Here is a 17286-nt window from a genome sequence, read left to right on the forward strand (position 1 = left end):
GGACCTGAGCAAAAGTCTGATTCAGAGGCTGAGAAAGGACTGCAAATGCTGTTGGATTCTGACCCTCCTGCACTCGAAGTAGATTTTTGGGAACTACAGAAGCCCAATTGGCGCGCTCTCAATTGCGTTGAAAAGTAGACATCTTGGGCTTTCCAGCAATTTTTAATAGTCCATACTTTGCCCGAGATTTGATGGCCCAAACTGGCGTTCAAAGACCAACCAGAGACCCTTTTCTGGCGTAAAACGCCAGAAATGGCACCAGAGCTGGAGTTAAACGCCCAAATTGGCATCCAAGCTGGTGTTTAACTCCAGAAAAGGCCTATGCGCATGTAAAGCTCAATACTCAGCCCAAGCACACACCAAGTGGGCTTCGGAAGTGGATTTCTGCACTTAGTTACTTATTTTCTGTAATCACTAGTAACTAGTTTAGTATAAATAGCACTTTTTTCTATTGTATTTCATCTTTTGATCTTTTGATCACTTTGTGCGACTTTTCACATTTGGGAGGCTGGCCATTCGGCCATGCCTAGACCTTTTTCTCTTATGTATTTTCCAACGGTGGAGTTTCTACACCTCATAGATTAAGGTGCGGAACTCTGCTGTTCTTCATGAATTAATGCAAGTACTATTGTTTCTCTTTCAATTCACGCTTACTTCTTCTCCAAGATATACTCTTGTACTTAATTCAGTTAAGTCAGAATGAATGGTTGACCTGTGACAATCACCCACTATCTTCGTTACTCGCTTAGCCAAGATCCGCGTGCTTGACAACCACAAGCGGTCTACATGATGTTCAACGTAGTCATTGGATGACAGCCAGAGTATAGTCTCTTGGGTCTCTGATCCACGGACCGAGTTCGTGAGGTTAGAACCTTCGTGGTATAGGCTAGAACCAATTGGCAGCATTCCTGAGATCCGAAAAGTCTAAACCTTGTCTGTGGTATTCCGAGTAGGATCTGGAATGGGATGACTGTGACGAGCTTCAAACTCACGAATGTTGGGCGCAGTGACAGTGTGCAAAAGGATAGAGAGATCCTATTCTGACACAAGTGAAAATCGACAGATGATTAGCTGTGCGGTAGCTGTGCCTGGTATTTTTCATCCGAGACGAGAAATCTGACAGTTGATTAGCCGTACAGAAACTGTAGCTAGACCATTTTCACTGAGAGGACGGATGGTAGCCATTGACAATGGTTATCCACCAACTTACAGCTTGCCATGGAAGGGAGCACGCATGATTGGATGAAGACAATAGAAAAGCAGAGGTTCAGTAGCAACAAAGCATCTCCAAACGCTTATCTGAAATTCCCACCAATGAATTACATAAGTATCTTTATTTTAATTTAAGTTTTATTTATCATTCAATTATCAAAACTCATAACCATTTGAATTCGCCTGACTAAGGTTTACAGGATGACCATAGCTTGCTTCAAGCCGGCAATCTCTGTGGGATCGACCCTTACTCGCATAAGGTTTTATTACTTGGACGACCCAGTGCACTTGCTGGTTAGTTGTACCAGAGTTGTGAAAAGTGTGATAACAATTCTGTGCACCAGTAGCCATCTTCCTCCATCTCAATAACCAACCCCTCTTCGAGTAAGAAAAGTAAATTAAGCCACAACAGCGGTTAGCAGAAAATTAGAAATCAATAACCATGTACAGAACACTAGCATGAACAAAAACAAATAACAGATCTATGCAACTGTAATACACACTCGAACCACTACACTCTAACCTGGAACACAGTCAACTAACATATCTTGCTAAAATTCCTACTTTAAAACTAACAACTTCCTAAACCTGAAGTTTTTGCCATGTTATCAATTGTTATACACACACAAGTACCTATCACCGCGACACTCTATCTAAGTAATGCCTATAAGGATCTAACATTTCAGCCCTCCACTGCCATGCCTTTCACTCCTCTTCCTGACATACACGATCTTTCCTATACTTTCCTACTAAAATAATACACATTAATTCCTCTTTTCCTTACTAACCAGTGACATATTTAACTACCTGCACAATGCTAACGGGAATCTATAATTACTTTTTCCGCCTGATTATAAATCCATGTCACAAATAAAAACCCCAACTGCAGAACCCACCAATCAATCATACACAGCGTAATTTTTGGCCCTCTAATTCGAACGACCGCAAGAACACAGCACATGAATCCAAAAATTTTAAAATAAAATAAACTTTGGTACCTTACTTAGAACAAGCACAAATACCTCACTTTGTTTCGGCAGTGCACGACCATCTAACCCCAGCGACATCAATCCTCAAAACCTCCACTTCGAGACGCAGAGCAACCAACATTCAAATGCCCCAAAGAAAATTTAATGGAGACAATTGCACTTTTTTTTTTATTAAATTTTTACTCCACTTGTGAAGCCACAACGCATCTGCTCACTATTTTCGATTCCATTAATTTATACCACAACCCTTTTTAGCTGGTCAAAATAGACATTGCACATTCTAACTCAAGGACAATTTTGTACTTAACCACTTCAGAACAAAACAAATCCTGAATTAGTAACTTGTTCGTACATGAAACATTGAAGTTCTGTTAAAGTACAACGGAACACATAATAATTTTCTTGGATCATATCTACCAAATAGGGTCTCAACTCAAATTTTCCAACTCTACCACCTAGTCTGACTTAGGCTATGTTTGGTTGAAAGGAAAGAAATAGAGAGGAAAGAAATAGAAAGGAAAGAAAGGAAAGAAAAGAAATTGAGTGGATTTTTATTTTCTTTAGATATGTTTGGTTGGAAGGAAAATAAGAAAAAAAAATGTTATAAAAAGACAATTTTACCCCTATATTATAATATATATTGAAAAAAGTGAAGGGATAGTATTGGAAGTAGAGAGAGAAACATTAGTTTTCTCTCTATTTTCTTTCCAATGTTGGAGAGAAAAAAAATTGGTGGACCCCACCAGTTTTTTTCCATCCATTTTTTTCCCCTCAATTTTCCTCTTCAACCAAACAATGAAAAATAATCATTTTCCTTCTCATTTTCTTTCCTCCCTTTTCTTTTTTTCCATTTTCCACTCAAACAAACATAGCATTAGGGAGCACACAGTTAACCTTACGCTTGAGAGAAGATCACATATAATACGCAAGATTCAATTTCCACGACTTTAACAATTATGCCACTAAAGAGATGTAAATCCCTCTACAACTTGTTGTTGGAAGTATCTCTCCTTGTGATTAGCTACTTTGGTTCCGCTAAAGAGATGTAAAAACTTTGTAATTATTGACTGAAAATATAGTGTAATATTTAAATTTTTAAATATTTTTGTTTTAGTTTAAAGTTGTAAGATTTCAGTCACTAAAAGATTTTGTAAGATTTTGTAATTTAAATTAAAAAGATCCTTATACAATTAAAAGCTAAATTTTTTATTTAAATTTTTACAAACACAAACTGAAATTGCCGTTAGATATAACGCAAGGGACTTGGGGACCACGAAACAGTCGCGCGTGACCTCTGTCTTTGTCTTTCTCTCTCTGCCGCCAGCACCTTCTACCTCTCTAAAGCTAAAGAGGCAGCTGAAATATCAGTATAGCATAGTGAAATTCAACTTCGCACCCTTCCTAGCCAATGTGCCATTGTTTGCAGTCAATACGACCCTGTTTCACTACCCCTATGACCCGCACTTCTAAGCCTTTCCAGTACTACGTTGTGGTCCATGAAACCTCCTGCCGCCACGTGTCAACAATGGTTGCTCGCGTCCCTTTCGGGTTTGGTAGTGCCCGGCCCATCCCCTTGCCACCTTTTGGGTCCTCTTCTCGGATGAGTAAATGCAATGCGCCGTGAACAGTTTGAAATGTGAGAAAGAAGGTAACTAGGAAAAAGGAAAAGTAACTTCTCATTTCCATCATTGCAAAAGAAAACAAACAGCAAAAGGGTACCTTACCCTGGCTGTGCCATGGAAATTTTAGCTCTCTAGCTATTTACTATTCTTGTGCCAATCCCTAATCTGCACCTACCATCACCTATTACCACCCATTTTTATATCCTATCCACCACCTAGCGACTTTAGTAGTGACCCATTCCTGATATTTTTTCCTCTTTTATATATAAAAAATAAGGACAGAACGAAATAGAGATATATAATTATTATATATGGTTTTTTTTGGGCTTCAATTATTGTATATGGTTAGTCACCAAAAACAAATTATTATATATGGTTTGATAAAAAGTTGGCCAAAAAATTTGATTATAGATTTATTTTTGGTGTTGTCCTCAAAGATAGGAACGTGGAGTGTTGTACTAGAGGATAGTGGCCTCATCTTAATATATATTTAATTTTTTTAATATATATTTTCTTCTAATAACTAATTCTAGGATATAATTATCATGATTGTTTATAAAAATATAAAACAAAAAAAAAAAACACGTCGCTAAGATGCCAAGTGCATCTGTATTCGTAACGATATGGTCATAATCCTAAACTTAAATTATTTGTAAGAATAAAAACTATAAAAATGAGACATAAACATTTAATTAAGATAAATATTTTTTGTATTAATTTTTATGTAATTTTTTGTGTATTTTTTATGATATAGAAATATGTTTTATTTTATCTTATTTGATTTTTTATCATTTATTTTTGGATAAAGTATTAAATTGATGTTCTATATTTGAGCATAATTCTGTTTTAATCTTTAAGGGTTAAAGTGTTCTATTTGAATCCAAAAATATTTTATTTAGCATCAATTTAGTCCCATTGAGGTCAAAATTAAATAATTAATGAAATGTCATACATAACAACAGTACAAGAACAAAATCGATAATCTAGATAACAAATACAAGCTCTAAAGACACAAAATCAATAGTTAATACATCAATACATTTATTTATTATTTTTCTTTTAATATAAATAAAATATTTTCTATAAAACTAAAAAGAATAACAAATAAATGTATTGAATTATCAACGATTGATTTTGTGCCTCTAAAATTTGTACTTATTCTCCAAATTATCGATTTTATTATTATACTGTTGTTATGTAGGACATTACGTTAATTATTTAAGTTTGACCTTACTGTAGAATTAAATTAATATTAAATAATTTTTTTTAAATTCAAATAAGACACGTTAAAAACTAAAATAGAATTACGTCCAAACATAAACTTTATCCTTTATTTTTTTCTATAAATCGAAAGTCTATAAAATTTTTATTTAACTAAAAAGCGCCACAGTATTACTATTTCCCAATTCTCATTGACTTGGTTAAACAAACAAGAATAGCAAATAATATTTTATATTTAAATTTTTTTATTAATTAAATTTAACTAAATTAATTTAATATAATAAAAATTAATTATAATTAATATTATTTTAAGTCTTATTTTTAATTTAGTTAAATTTAATTTAAAAAAAATTAACGTATAATATTACTATTAGCTAACATGTCCCATGATTGATTAATCTTTGTCTTATTACAGCTGGGAAAAAAAATCTCCAATAAGGTGGCACCACAATTCTCCCCCCACGTTATCATCAATCCCACCCTTTGTTCATTCCCTCCCTCGATGTTCGTGTCTTTCCCTTCAAAAGAAAAAAAGTCTTCTCCCCAGAAAAACAAAAAGGTGTTTTTCCAAACCACTTCCTTTTCCTTCCTCAAGGCCCTGTCTTCACTCTCGTCACTTATTCTTAGTTCTTGATTCTTCAATAATCTTCACCGTCACTCTTCAAATTTCATCTCTTCCTTCTTCTCTTCCATCTCACTGATACGGGAATCAATTAAATGTAGTCAGAAATCAAGGTTAAAAAAGAAAAAAAAATTCTAGTTAACAAAACATGGCTTTTCGCGACCACCAACCACACGAAATTACTTTTCAGTCCTTCACGGACGAGCAACATTTAAATCACAACAGAGACATGCAGAGGATGCTAACTCTCTCCGGCGCCGGCGATGGAGGACCGGCTCCGACGTGGCTGAACAACGTCCGGCAGCAGAATTTCCTGCACCTTCAGCCGGACGCGTCGTCGGCACGAAACGACGACGTTCGAGACATGATGGCGGCGGAAGCTACGTCAGCGGAGAAGAGCATGGATCATCGGAAGAACCACCTCCAGCAGCAGCGGACGATGACGGAAAGTAACAACTGCGACTCAGAGGATGCGGTGGAGTACAAGGCGGACATCCTAGGACACCCGCTATACGAGCAGCTGCTGTCGGCGCACGTGTCGTGTTTGAGGATCGCGACGCCCGTTGACCAGCTACCGAGAATCGACGCTCAGTTGCAGCAGTCGCAGCGCGTGGTGGAGAAGTACTCTGCGCATGGGAATAATGGTGCTCTCAATGAGAAGGAGCTTGATAACTTCATGGTTTGTCTCTTTCCTCATCTTATTCTCAAGAACAAAAGTCCAGGTACAGCAATTTTATTGAATTTTGGTCAGTATGTAACTAGCAGAAAAAAGTGAATAATTGGATAAAATCTCACATCAATCTCACACCATTAAATTATCGTTGATGGCTAGTTGATGGCTAAAAATCACAAAAATTGCTGGTCCCTAATATTGCTCTTCTCAAAATTATCGTAGTACCTATTATCATGTTTTGAATTTTTTTTAAATACATTAAAAAATTATTATTTTGCAAAGTAAATTCAAATAATATTAAATATCAAAATCATTTTTTATTTGAGGTAGAAAAAGGGGATGACCATGGTCAAAATCGGATAAAAACGCTTATTCGATATATTTATATTAATTTTTAATGATAAAAATTTTACATTAGCAAATTATATTTAGTAAAATTAGTTTAATTTAATTTAATTAATCTTAAAATTAGTAAATTATATTAATAATTATTAATTAGTTATTTAATATTATAATTTATTATTTATCATTATTTAATTTAAACTCAATAAAAATATTAAAATTAAATATGAGATATAATATCAATTAAAATTCAAAACAGGAAAATGGCGAGTATGGATGTTTTTTCTTGTTTGTGCATTTGTGGTTTGTTTTTATATTTTTGAAAACTCAAAAAGTCTTCCTTTCCAACTTTCTTTCACTTCTCTGTTAGCTTGCCTCCGTCCCCGTGTCCCGCTTTGCTGCTCGAAGCTACAACATCCTCATCATGTGCTGCCACTTGTTGGCCAGCCCTCTTCCTATTTATTCTCCTATTCTCTGTTTACTTTTTTAGGTTTAGAGTTATGGTCTAATTCTTTATCTTTTTTATAATTTGGCAAATACTTTTTTTTATATAATTTGATAAATATTAAATTTATTTAATTTAAAAAAAATCGTTTAAATATTATTATTATTATAAAAGAAACTGTTACAATAAAAAATCAAGTGATTAAATACTAAATAGAACTTTGTTAAAAAAATGCAAGGGAAATACAATTGTTATAATTAATGAATTTATTTTCATGCACTAAAATTTTTACATAAAACAACTAATGGTGAATAGACATATCAACAAAAATAATTAATTTTTAAATTATTAATTAAAAATTTATTTGAACATTTAAAGTTATTGAATAACAGTATAAAATTTGTTAAATTATTAATGTATTAAATTAAAATATAATATTATATACATATTAAAATCAATTATTAAATTAATTATTTTTATATAATATATATTAAAATATAAAATATACATTAAAAATCAATTAAAGAACATATATTTATATAAAAAATATATGGTGCTTATTTTTTTTTTATTTACATATATGACCCTTTTTCTTTTAACTCAATGTTCGATTTAGTTTCATTCATAGGTACGTCAGTACGTGAATGAATTATATTGATTACTCAGATTTTAATTAGTCAAAATAGTTATATAACTAACGTGATTAGCATAACTCACGCTTATTATCTATGTGATTATTTTAACCCATTAAAATGAAGGGACTAAAAATTATTCATGCATGTAACTAAGTTATTAAGTTGATTCTTATTATCTTTATGATTAATAATACAATCACATTTTCCCTCTTAAATGACAATTATTAGAGAAAAAATGTAAATAAGACAATTATTATAAAAGAGATACAAGACTATTAAATTAAAATTAGGAGATAAAGATGGAGAAATGTAGATTAAATTAAGTCTTTGTATTATATTTCGTATAAAATATACTGGATTGAGTATGTCTCAATACTATGTATAATTTACGATATATGGAAATTGAAGAATACATTTAAAATTTGAAAAGTTAAAGGAAAATATTTTTGAGAAAGAATATTATTAAAGTTTTAGTCTCCGTTCTTCAAAATTTTCAGTCTACTGTGATTTTACTTTTTGGAGATATTAAAATAATTAAAACTTTATGTCCTAGGATTGAAATTTTAGTTCTGCATTACTAACATAATATTGAGTTTCAGATCCTTGTAAATACTACTTTATGGTAGATTGAATAATTAATTTTCATATCATGTTTTATCTTCTTTATTTTCATTAGTTGAGTAAATGGACAAAAATATAAATAAAAATTTTAAAATAGATACAAATATACATTAAAATTTATAAATATCAAGTATATTTAAAAAAAATTTATGAACAAAAATACACACTAAATATTTAAAAATATCAAATTTCTTACTAACGGCATGATATTTTTACTCATTGAAAATAAATTTTGAGGCGTATTTTAATATTTACGAACTGTTTGCGTATATTTTTATCTCGATAATATTAAAAAAACAAAAAAAAATTACTTCAAATAATTAAATTTATCTTATTTAATATTTATTAATTATAAGCTAAATAAAATAAGTTTACACTATTTTGGACGGATTTTTTATTTTTGTTTTTCTAACATTATTGTTTTTGTTCATTCTAATCTCTTTTATGTATATTTTTATCCATTTTATTGTACTTGTTTTAATTTGCTTTTGTAAGAGTTGCAACTACTTTGAGTTAGTGAGTTTGATTCAAGATCTGTATGCGTGTCAGCGTATGTTCCTTTAATTTGCTTGATTTTAGTCATTTTCATGTTATTAGAGCTGGACTGTCAGGGTCTAACAATTATTTTGCAACAAAACTAAAATTAAAATAAAATGTGAAGAAACTAAATTGAAAATCATATATAATTTATTGAAAGAAAAAAAATTCAAGGGTTGGGAGGTTTTATGGTGGGTGGGTGGCAATTGCCCTTTCTGCCTAATGATGCTGCCCCTACTGTGTTGGGCTGTTGGTATATAATAGTAGTAGTCAGTTTTATTTTGATTGAACGATTTTAAATTTTAATTCAGACTTCTGCGATAGATTGAGTTGAGGTATATCGTGAATAGCCAAAAAAAACAACATTTTGATTTTACAAATTTGCCGATGCTTCCGCAATGTCTTTTCTTCCATTCTTTGCTTTGGTGGCTTTTACATTGTCAGAAATGTCAAATTAATTTTGTGGATTTTGTCTTCTTTAATGTGCTAAAAACTTGCACCTTCGTGATATCCGGATTTTATGGAGTTTGTCGTTTGTCGTTTGAACTTTCTGAAGAAAAAAACAAGAGGGCCATTGTACTGCTCATTAGAGCAGAGAACAGTTACGTGATTGTTTGTTTGTTAGGTAGAGAATTGACTCGGAGAGAGAGAGTTGATGATAGACTCCTCCATACTACATGAGTTTTTCCTTTGAGAATCTTTGGGTTAATGTTGTCATAATCATATATAATATAATACAATTAATCTTTCCACTTGATGGATGAATAAGCATTTTGTATTTTTTATTTTTAGCCGAAACTTAATTTGGTTGGTTCATTTTCATGAAATCTTGTAGAATATGTTCTTAAATATTACTTGAAGCTGTGCCGTGTGTAGATTAGTTTTCACAACACCTCTTGTACGTTCCTATTTTGCTTTCGGAGTAAGGACAATAATAATGAAGCTATGGGACCTAAGTCATTCTATACCATCATCAGCCGGTTGGTTATCATGCATTAGTTAGTGGACGGCAGTTGGCGAATCCATTTAATGTAGAAACCAATACAAGTTCATTATTCATCCTTTAAAAATACTATATTTACACTAAATATATATGTGTTTGATTTAGCTTTTTCAAATTGGATTTGAGTTTAATTTTGATCAAAATTAAATTTGTTTTCACATGATTTATATTTGAATACTTTGATTCAAAATAATTATAATTGATAAAATATTACTTAAATAATAATAACCAAAATTATTTTTAGATGTGAAATTACCAAAATAAATTTTATAATACAAAATTTTAAATTAAAACATATTATATAAAATATTACCTTAAATATTATATACATATTATAATAAATTACACATAATATTAGATCATAATTGAGAATGTCTAATAATTATAAATTATAGTAATAAAAGACAAACAAATTTATAGAACTAAACTATAATAATTGGAGTGAACTAGTGTTCGACTAATTTTAAAATAAAAAAGAAAATTTTCAGTACAAAAATTATTTAATAAGCAAAATTATGGTAGAAGAAAGAAATTTACCTTGATTGTTTAAGATGAGAAAAATGAGTGTGTGGAAAGAGTGAGGAAGGATAGTTGAGAAATAAAATGAGGATGATGTGTAGAAAAGATGAGGTAGGAGTAGGAAAGTGAAAAGAGTAGTTCAAAAATAAAATAAAGATGATCGTGTATGTAGAGAAAGAAAAAGGTGAAAAAAGATAGTTGAGAGAATAAATTTTGCAATCAAATTTTGAATCGTAAGAATTGAAAGTAAAAGCTACAAATATTACTTCAAGTAAGCGTACTTTTGAGGGTAAAGATTATGTTGAAAAAAAATTATCCGAACAAGTTTGGTCCAACGTTCATGACGTTTAAAGGTGCGTTCATGTTTTTGAACACTAAATCAAACATACACTAAAATTAGACACTAAAATCAATTATCAATATATTTATGTATAAATATATGTGTAATTTAATTTATTTTTAATGTGTATTTATATTTTAATATGTATTTTATACTAATGACCAACTTTAGTGACTAATTTTAATAGGTTCGTTCATTCTTAGCATTCATCTAAAACTTAATTATGACCCTTTAATTATGATTCATCTAAGACTTAATTATAACCCCTTTTGAGATTTTTATGCAATTTATCTCTTTCAACATATTTGTTATTTTAAAATTTTGACGTATTTAATATATTTAAATTTAACTGATATTTGATTTAAACATAGAATAATATTAAATTTTTACTAAAATTTATTATTTCTAATTAATACTTACACAATTTTAAATAATAAATACTAAATTCTAAATATTAAATTTTAAATTCAAAATTCTAATAATATATAAATAAGATGTAGGCTCAAAAATGTTGTCCCTAATATTTTTCTTGAATATATAGTAAGTTATTAATGTTCCAAAATTTTAAAATTATTAGAATAGAAGAAGTCTCATCGTTTTTTAAACCTCTTTTTTAATTTATATTTTGATACATATTTCTTTTGCCATAATATTAACTGAAATAATAGAATATGTTGGGATGTTTGTATCTCTTATATGAATTTTTTAAGGAGAAAAAAGGCAGTAATAAGCCATGAAAATATCTTTTTAATATTTTATTTTATTAATGCTTGTGTTTGCATGCTGATATCGTCTAGCATATGAATTTTTGCATCTTTCGGATTTTACGTGTTCACCTGATGAGTGCTTTGTTTTCTCCTGTTTAAATAATTAGTTCCCATAATAATTGTCTTGGTTATATAATTCTATTAAGTTCCTATGAAGCATTTGTTCAGTTTGGCCCTTACCTTTGTTTGTACTTTGTAGACACATTACGTTCTATTGCTTTGCGCTTTTAAAGAACAATTGCAACAACATGTCCGTGTCCATGCCATGGAAGCAGTGATGGCTTGTTGGGAGCTCGAGCAGTCTCTACAAAGCTTGACGGGTAAGTCCTTTACTACAAAAATCTTCTTTTGATTATGGTTATTATTGCTCAATGTTGTTATTGTTCAAGAAAGCTTTCTCTTTACCTTGCATATATGCAACGGAGTCTAAAATTGGCCCAATTCAAGTAAAACACACTAAACTCCCAAATTATTCACCTATATCTTAATATTAAAATAACTATATGTATATCTAGTACATTGAACATTCGATATATCCATTATTCACATTGTTTAATATTTTCATTATCTACCTATACTTTTTCAAAAAATTCTCAATCCAAAACTCATCAACTCACTATGCATTTAATGTGATTGTACTGAATTATGAGTTGAAACAATTACCAACCCCAACGAGTGCAAACAACAAAGAGCTTCGGTAAAAAAGTTGCAAGTAATGTATATGTCTGTGAATAAGTTATAATGGTTATATTTAAGTTGTACATGAGCTTCAATTCTTAGCAAAAAACTGGAAAGTAGTGAAGAACCACCGGTCTATTGTGTTTGTATTGTCAACATTATGCACACATACACTACACATCAAAAGGGTAAATGTCTTAATGATAATTACTAATAATAAAGTGTGATGCATAAAGGTGTATCTCCCGGAGAAGGGACAGGTACGACGATGTCGGACGACGAAGACGATCAGGCGGCAGAGAGCAATGGCAACTTGTACGAAGGATGTTTAGATGGCGCTGATAGTCTCAGCTTTGGCCCTCTTGTTCCAACTGAAACTGAAAGATCTCTAATGGAGCGTGTTCGCCAGGAGCTAAAGCACGAGCTAAAACAGGTATTTTTAACAACATAATTACAAATTAAATCTGGATTCTGGGTGGTGGCGTATATGTGGCATGCAAGTTTTCTTTCTTGTTTCTGATAAATTACAAAGGATCTAAACGCCCACTAATAAGTGGAGTGGAGTACATAGAAAACTAAATCAATACAAACAAGAAGGTAAATTAAACTAACTTAATAAAACCAAGCTACTAGAAAGAAGTATTTGACACACGAAAAATCACTTACTAAATCTGCATTATGTATTAATTTATTTTTAATATATATTTTATAAAAATGATTAATTTAGTAGATGTTTATTTTATACACGTATATAATAATATGATTGTATCTGTATTATAGGGACAAATTAATGAAATAACGAGTGAATGACAGACATAATCAGTAGTTGAATGGATCCAATTGAAATAATTTAAGTGGTGCTGTGAATCAGGGTTACAAGGATAAAATTGTTGACATAAGAGAAGAAATTCTGCGAAAGAGAAGAGCCGGGAAGCTTCCTGGGGATACCACCTCTCTCTTAAAAGCTTGGTGGCAATCTCATTCTAAATGGCCCTATCCAACGGTATGTTCTTACTCACACACATGCATTAACTACATATGCCCTTAGCTTGTGGGGGCCACCATACATATTCTCAAGTTTCTAATAAACATTTAAATTTCTTAGTTTGAAGGATAAACCATCAATAGTAGGATATAATATTGAATGGTGTATATATATACTATTAGCAATGCTAGGGGCAATACTTTTTATGATTATTAGCCATCAACTAGTCATCAATGATGATTTGATGGTATGAGATTGGTGTGAGATTTCATCCAATGGCTCACTTTTCTCTACTGGTTACATGGCCAAAATTCAATAAAATTGTTGGCCTCCTAAACTTTTTCATATACTATTATTATTGAATTCGGCTCGACTCAGTCAATTCGACTGAAAATTCGATCGTCCAATTACCTGACCGAGTTGAGGTCATTTGTTCAACTGCTTAAGCATTGGACCCAATAAAAATTGATTTGATTTGGACAAATTTTGTAAAAATTAGTGACTTAGCCGGTTTTATAACTCGGACCGAGTCATGTTTAATTTATTTTTTTAAACTTGAAAACGTCTCATTTCACTTTATCCCTCCCGTATCCTAAGGCTGATCACTTATGATCACAATTATTAGAAAATGATTAATTTTTTTGTACTGATAATTAATCTGATCATACCATCATATTACCAAGTTATTGGTTTAATTGATAGATCACAAATTCAACTGATGGATCACTAATTCACTTAATTAATCCGGTCATAATTAAATAAGAATATAAAGTTATGAAAATAAAATTAAAATAAAAAAATTAAAGTACATATCTTCATATACATATTAATAATAATCAAGTATCAATTCTTAGATATAACTAATGGTGCAAAAAGAGACAATAAACTAGTCATTAGTATTTTCCGAATTTAACTGAACAAGAACAACTAAAAGATAACACAATCGATAAATCAAATCTAAAGGGTGATTTCAAAGTCGACATCTATATTTTTATAGGACAAATTTGGAGTTTGACCAATATTTTTCTCATTTTGATTTACATTTATATCTTTCAAAGAATTGTTACTCAGATCTATCATTATTTTGATAATCTTCCAAATTTAATTGATCTAGATTTGTGTATTTTTTATAAATTAATATAAAAAATAATTCATAATAGCAACTAATAATTAAAATGTTCAAACAATTCAAAAACATACCAAGATCATCTCAAGTTGGTTGAATAGACATATTTACCAAATTATTTCGTAGAGTATCAATCTCTTTAGAAATTAAAAACCGTGGTGAATCTTCCAATATCCAATCCAAGTGGTCATCAAATGCATTGACACAAATTAGATCATAGCTTTCCTTTCTCATTTGGTTCCTATGTTATCAATTTATCTAGTCACTAAACTAAAGATTAAAATTTAATGAACATGTACTTTTTAAAAGTGCTATACATATCAAAGTAGGTAAATATTTGATGACTATCCGGATTGGATATTGAAAGATTTACCACCATTTTTAACGTCTAAAGATGTTGATGCTTTACGAAATGATTTGGCAAAGATGTCCATTTAACTAACTTTATATAATCTTAATATGTTTTTCAATTATTCGAACATTTTACTTGTTTGTTGCTATTACGAATTATTGTTGATATTAATTTGTAAAAAATACACAAATTTAGATCAATTAAATTTGGAAGATGATTAAGATAATGATTGATTGAGTAACAATGCTATAGAAGATATAAATACAAATCAAAATGAAAAAAATATTGGTCAAACTCTAAATTTGTCTTACGAAAATATAGATGCCGACTTTGAGATCACTTTTTGGATTTGATTTATCAATTGTTATTTTTTGCTTGTTCTTGTTCTTTTAAATTGAGAAAGTATATTATCCTATTAACTAGTTTATTGTCTCTTTTCGTATCATTAATTATGTCTAAGAATTAATACTTAATCATTATTAATATATTTATGAAAATATGCATTTTAACTTTTGATTTTAATTTTATTTTTATAATTTTATATTTTTATTTAATTATGATTGAGTTAATCGAGTGAACTAATGATCCAATAATATATATGATTGGGTTAATTATCGGTTTGGTTCTAATAACTATGATATATACTTTACCCCGAATCCGAATTAAATATAAATATCTATTTAGTTTAAAATAAGTTTTAGCGGAAAGTATATTAATTACCCAAAGCTTATTAGATAATAAAAATTATATGTCCACATTAAAATCAGTCATCAGATCAGATAATGTATTTACGTATAAATATATATCGTATAATTTATTTTTAACGTGTATTTTATATTTTAATATTTATTTTATATATAATTATTTTAGTAGCTGTTTTTTTGTATATACATAATGATTATTAAATAATTTTTGCTTTTGCTATTGTTAAGTTATTCAGGATCAACTAGTAGTCAAGTTATTTCATTTTTAAAATTGTTACCTTTTTCTAAAAAAGTAAGATATATATTTCTTTTTTGAAAAGTTTGTTCAAATGTTTCAAAAAATATTTTTTAATATTTTATTTATTTTAATTTTATCTTTAATATTTTAAATTGGTTTTTATTCTATCCTTTCCATTAATTTTTTTTGTAGCCTATACGTGATTAATATATTTTTATTAAATTTTGAAATTTTTTTAAAATTTAGGGATTAAAAGAAAATAAGTGAAAGGAAATAGTAAATATATATGATAAGAAGAGTTAATGAATATAATTTTGCACAATAATCTAACTTGTTCTAAACGAAGATATTTTTAATTAATTTATGTGGTAATTAATTTTTGATAGTTATTTTAGATAGGAAGTAATAATAAAAGAAAGAGGAGATATACCCACACGTATGTTGTGGGAGTTTTGTCAATGTTTGATGAGCTTGATGATAGGTGTTATATAAATGAGTGCCGTTATTTTTCAGGAAGAAGACAAGGCGAGGCTGGTGCAGGAAACAGGCTTGCAATTAAAGCAGATAAATAACTGGTTCATAAATCAGAGGAAAAGGAATTGGCATACTAATCCTTCGTCGTCTACTGGCGCCAAAAGCAAGCGCAAGAATACTAATAATAAAAGGTGGGTTATTAGAAGAATTATTGCTTAGCTGGTTCTTGTTTTGTTCCATATCATGTTTTATTCTCTGCAACTTTTGTAAGTGCTAATGAGTAGTGTTGTTGGGACTTTTTGGATACTAGCGGTGGTGCAGGTGAAACAAATAACCAGAGCTTCATGTGATTGGACACTGCTTTTTCATCAACAGTGAAAAGAAATTAAAGGAGTCAATATCATGCTCAATTCTATCTCTAACCACTTTGTTGACTTTCCGATTTCTAAAACTAAAATAATAATGATAATTCCATTCTTAATAACAAAAATTGTGAGACAGATTAATCCCTAAGGCTAATATCTCTTGTTCTTATCATGGTTGAGAATTGAATTATTGTTATTTTATTTTTATTAGAAATCGGATTGTCTATTGAAAAATAGTTAGAAGAGACCAAGTTGACTGTTTATTAGAAAAGAAGGGTACAATAAGGAAAAGTTATTCTGATACACTCTTAGAAATAGTAACACTTACTTCAAGGGGAAAAAATGTATTATTGTTGTATATGAGGCTGCTGGTTGATACGTGACATAGATGCAGGTTAAATATTTTCGATTTAATGGTATTTATGAAGGCATGCTGATACATATATGTTTATCATGCATTACAGTGAAAATGTTTGGCAAAGGAATAACATAATCATTGAATGTACTTCAAAGTTTAATGCTTGATTAGTTAGTTTAGTTTTCTTCGTGTGTTACTCGAGAAATTTGCGCCTTTCGATAAGGAAAATATGTGGGAGTTTGACCAGGGATTGATCGAGCTCATCAGAATGTTCTTTTTTATGAAATGAGTGAGTGTTTTTGGATCGAGTCAATCGAACATATGGACCGACACATGCTGCTGCATAATCGAATGAGTGGGTGGTTTGATAGCTTACCTTTTAGATCGTCACTTGCTCTGATGACCTAGTAAAGTTAGTTTTTTACTAGATTTTTAATTTAGAAAGTCAAATAAAAAAT

The 17286-nt window shown here is 30.1% G+C and overlaps 1 protein-coding gene across 2 annotated transcripts; it reads left to right on the forward strand.

Moving 5' to 3' along the window:
* The first annotated feature begins 5509 nt into the window (after positions 1–5509).
* Positions 5510–16928, forward strand: LOC130967968 (homeobox protein knotted-1-like 2). 2 transcript variants are annotated; one of them, XM_057893030.1, is made up of 6 exons: positions 5510–6345; positions 11748–11868; positions 12463–12659; positions 13098–13229; positions 16145–16296; positions 16427–16928. In XM_057893030.1, exons 1-6 carry the CDS (start codon positions 5815–5817, stop codon positions 16428–16430), a joined length of 1137 nt encoding a protein of 378 aa, XP_057749013.1. In that variant the 5' UTR covers positions 5510–5814; the 3' UTR covers positions 16431–16928. The 2 variants fall into 2 exon arrangements, with proteins under 2 accessions (XP_057749013.1, XP_057749011.1); XM_057893028.1 differs by having other exon boundaries at positions 5511–6345; positions 16416–16928.
* Positions 16929–17286: the final 358 nt, after the last annotated feature.

The sequence above is a fragment of the Arachis stenosperma genome, chromosome 3, assembly GCF_014773155.1.
Source record: "Arachis stenosperma cultivar V10309 chromosome 3, arast.V10309.gnm1.PFL2, whole genome shotgun sequence".
NCBI classification, from domain to species: domain Eukaryota; kingdom Viridiplantae; phylum Streptophyta; class Magnoliopsida; order Fabales; family Fabaceae; genus Arachis; species Arachis stenosperma.

Coding starts and splice junctions, on each gene's coding strand:
- LOC130967968 (XM_057893028.1), top strand. CDS start 5,815: ATGGCTTTTCGCGACCACCAACCACACGAAATTACTTTTCAGTCCTTC. Junction 6,346..11,747: donor AGGAGCTTGATAACTTCATG/GTTTGTCTCTTT, acceptor TGTACTTTGTAG/ACACATTACGTTCTATTGCT. Junction 11,869..12,462: donor GTCTCTACAAAGCTTGACGG/GTAAGTCCTTTA, acceptor TGATGCATAAAG/GTGTATCTCCCGGAGAAGGG.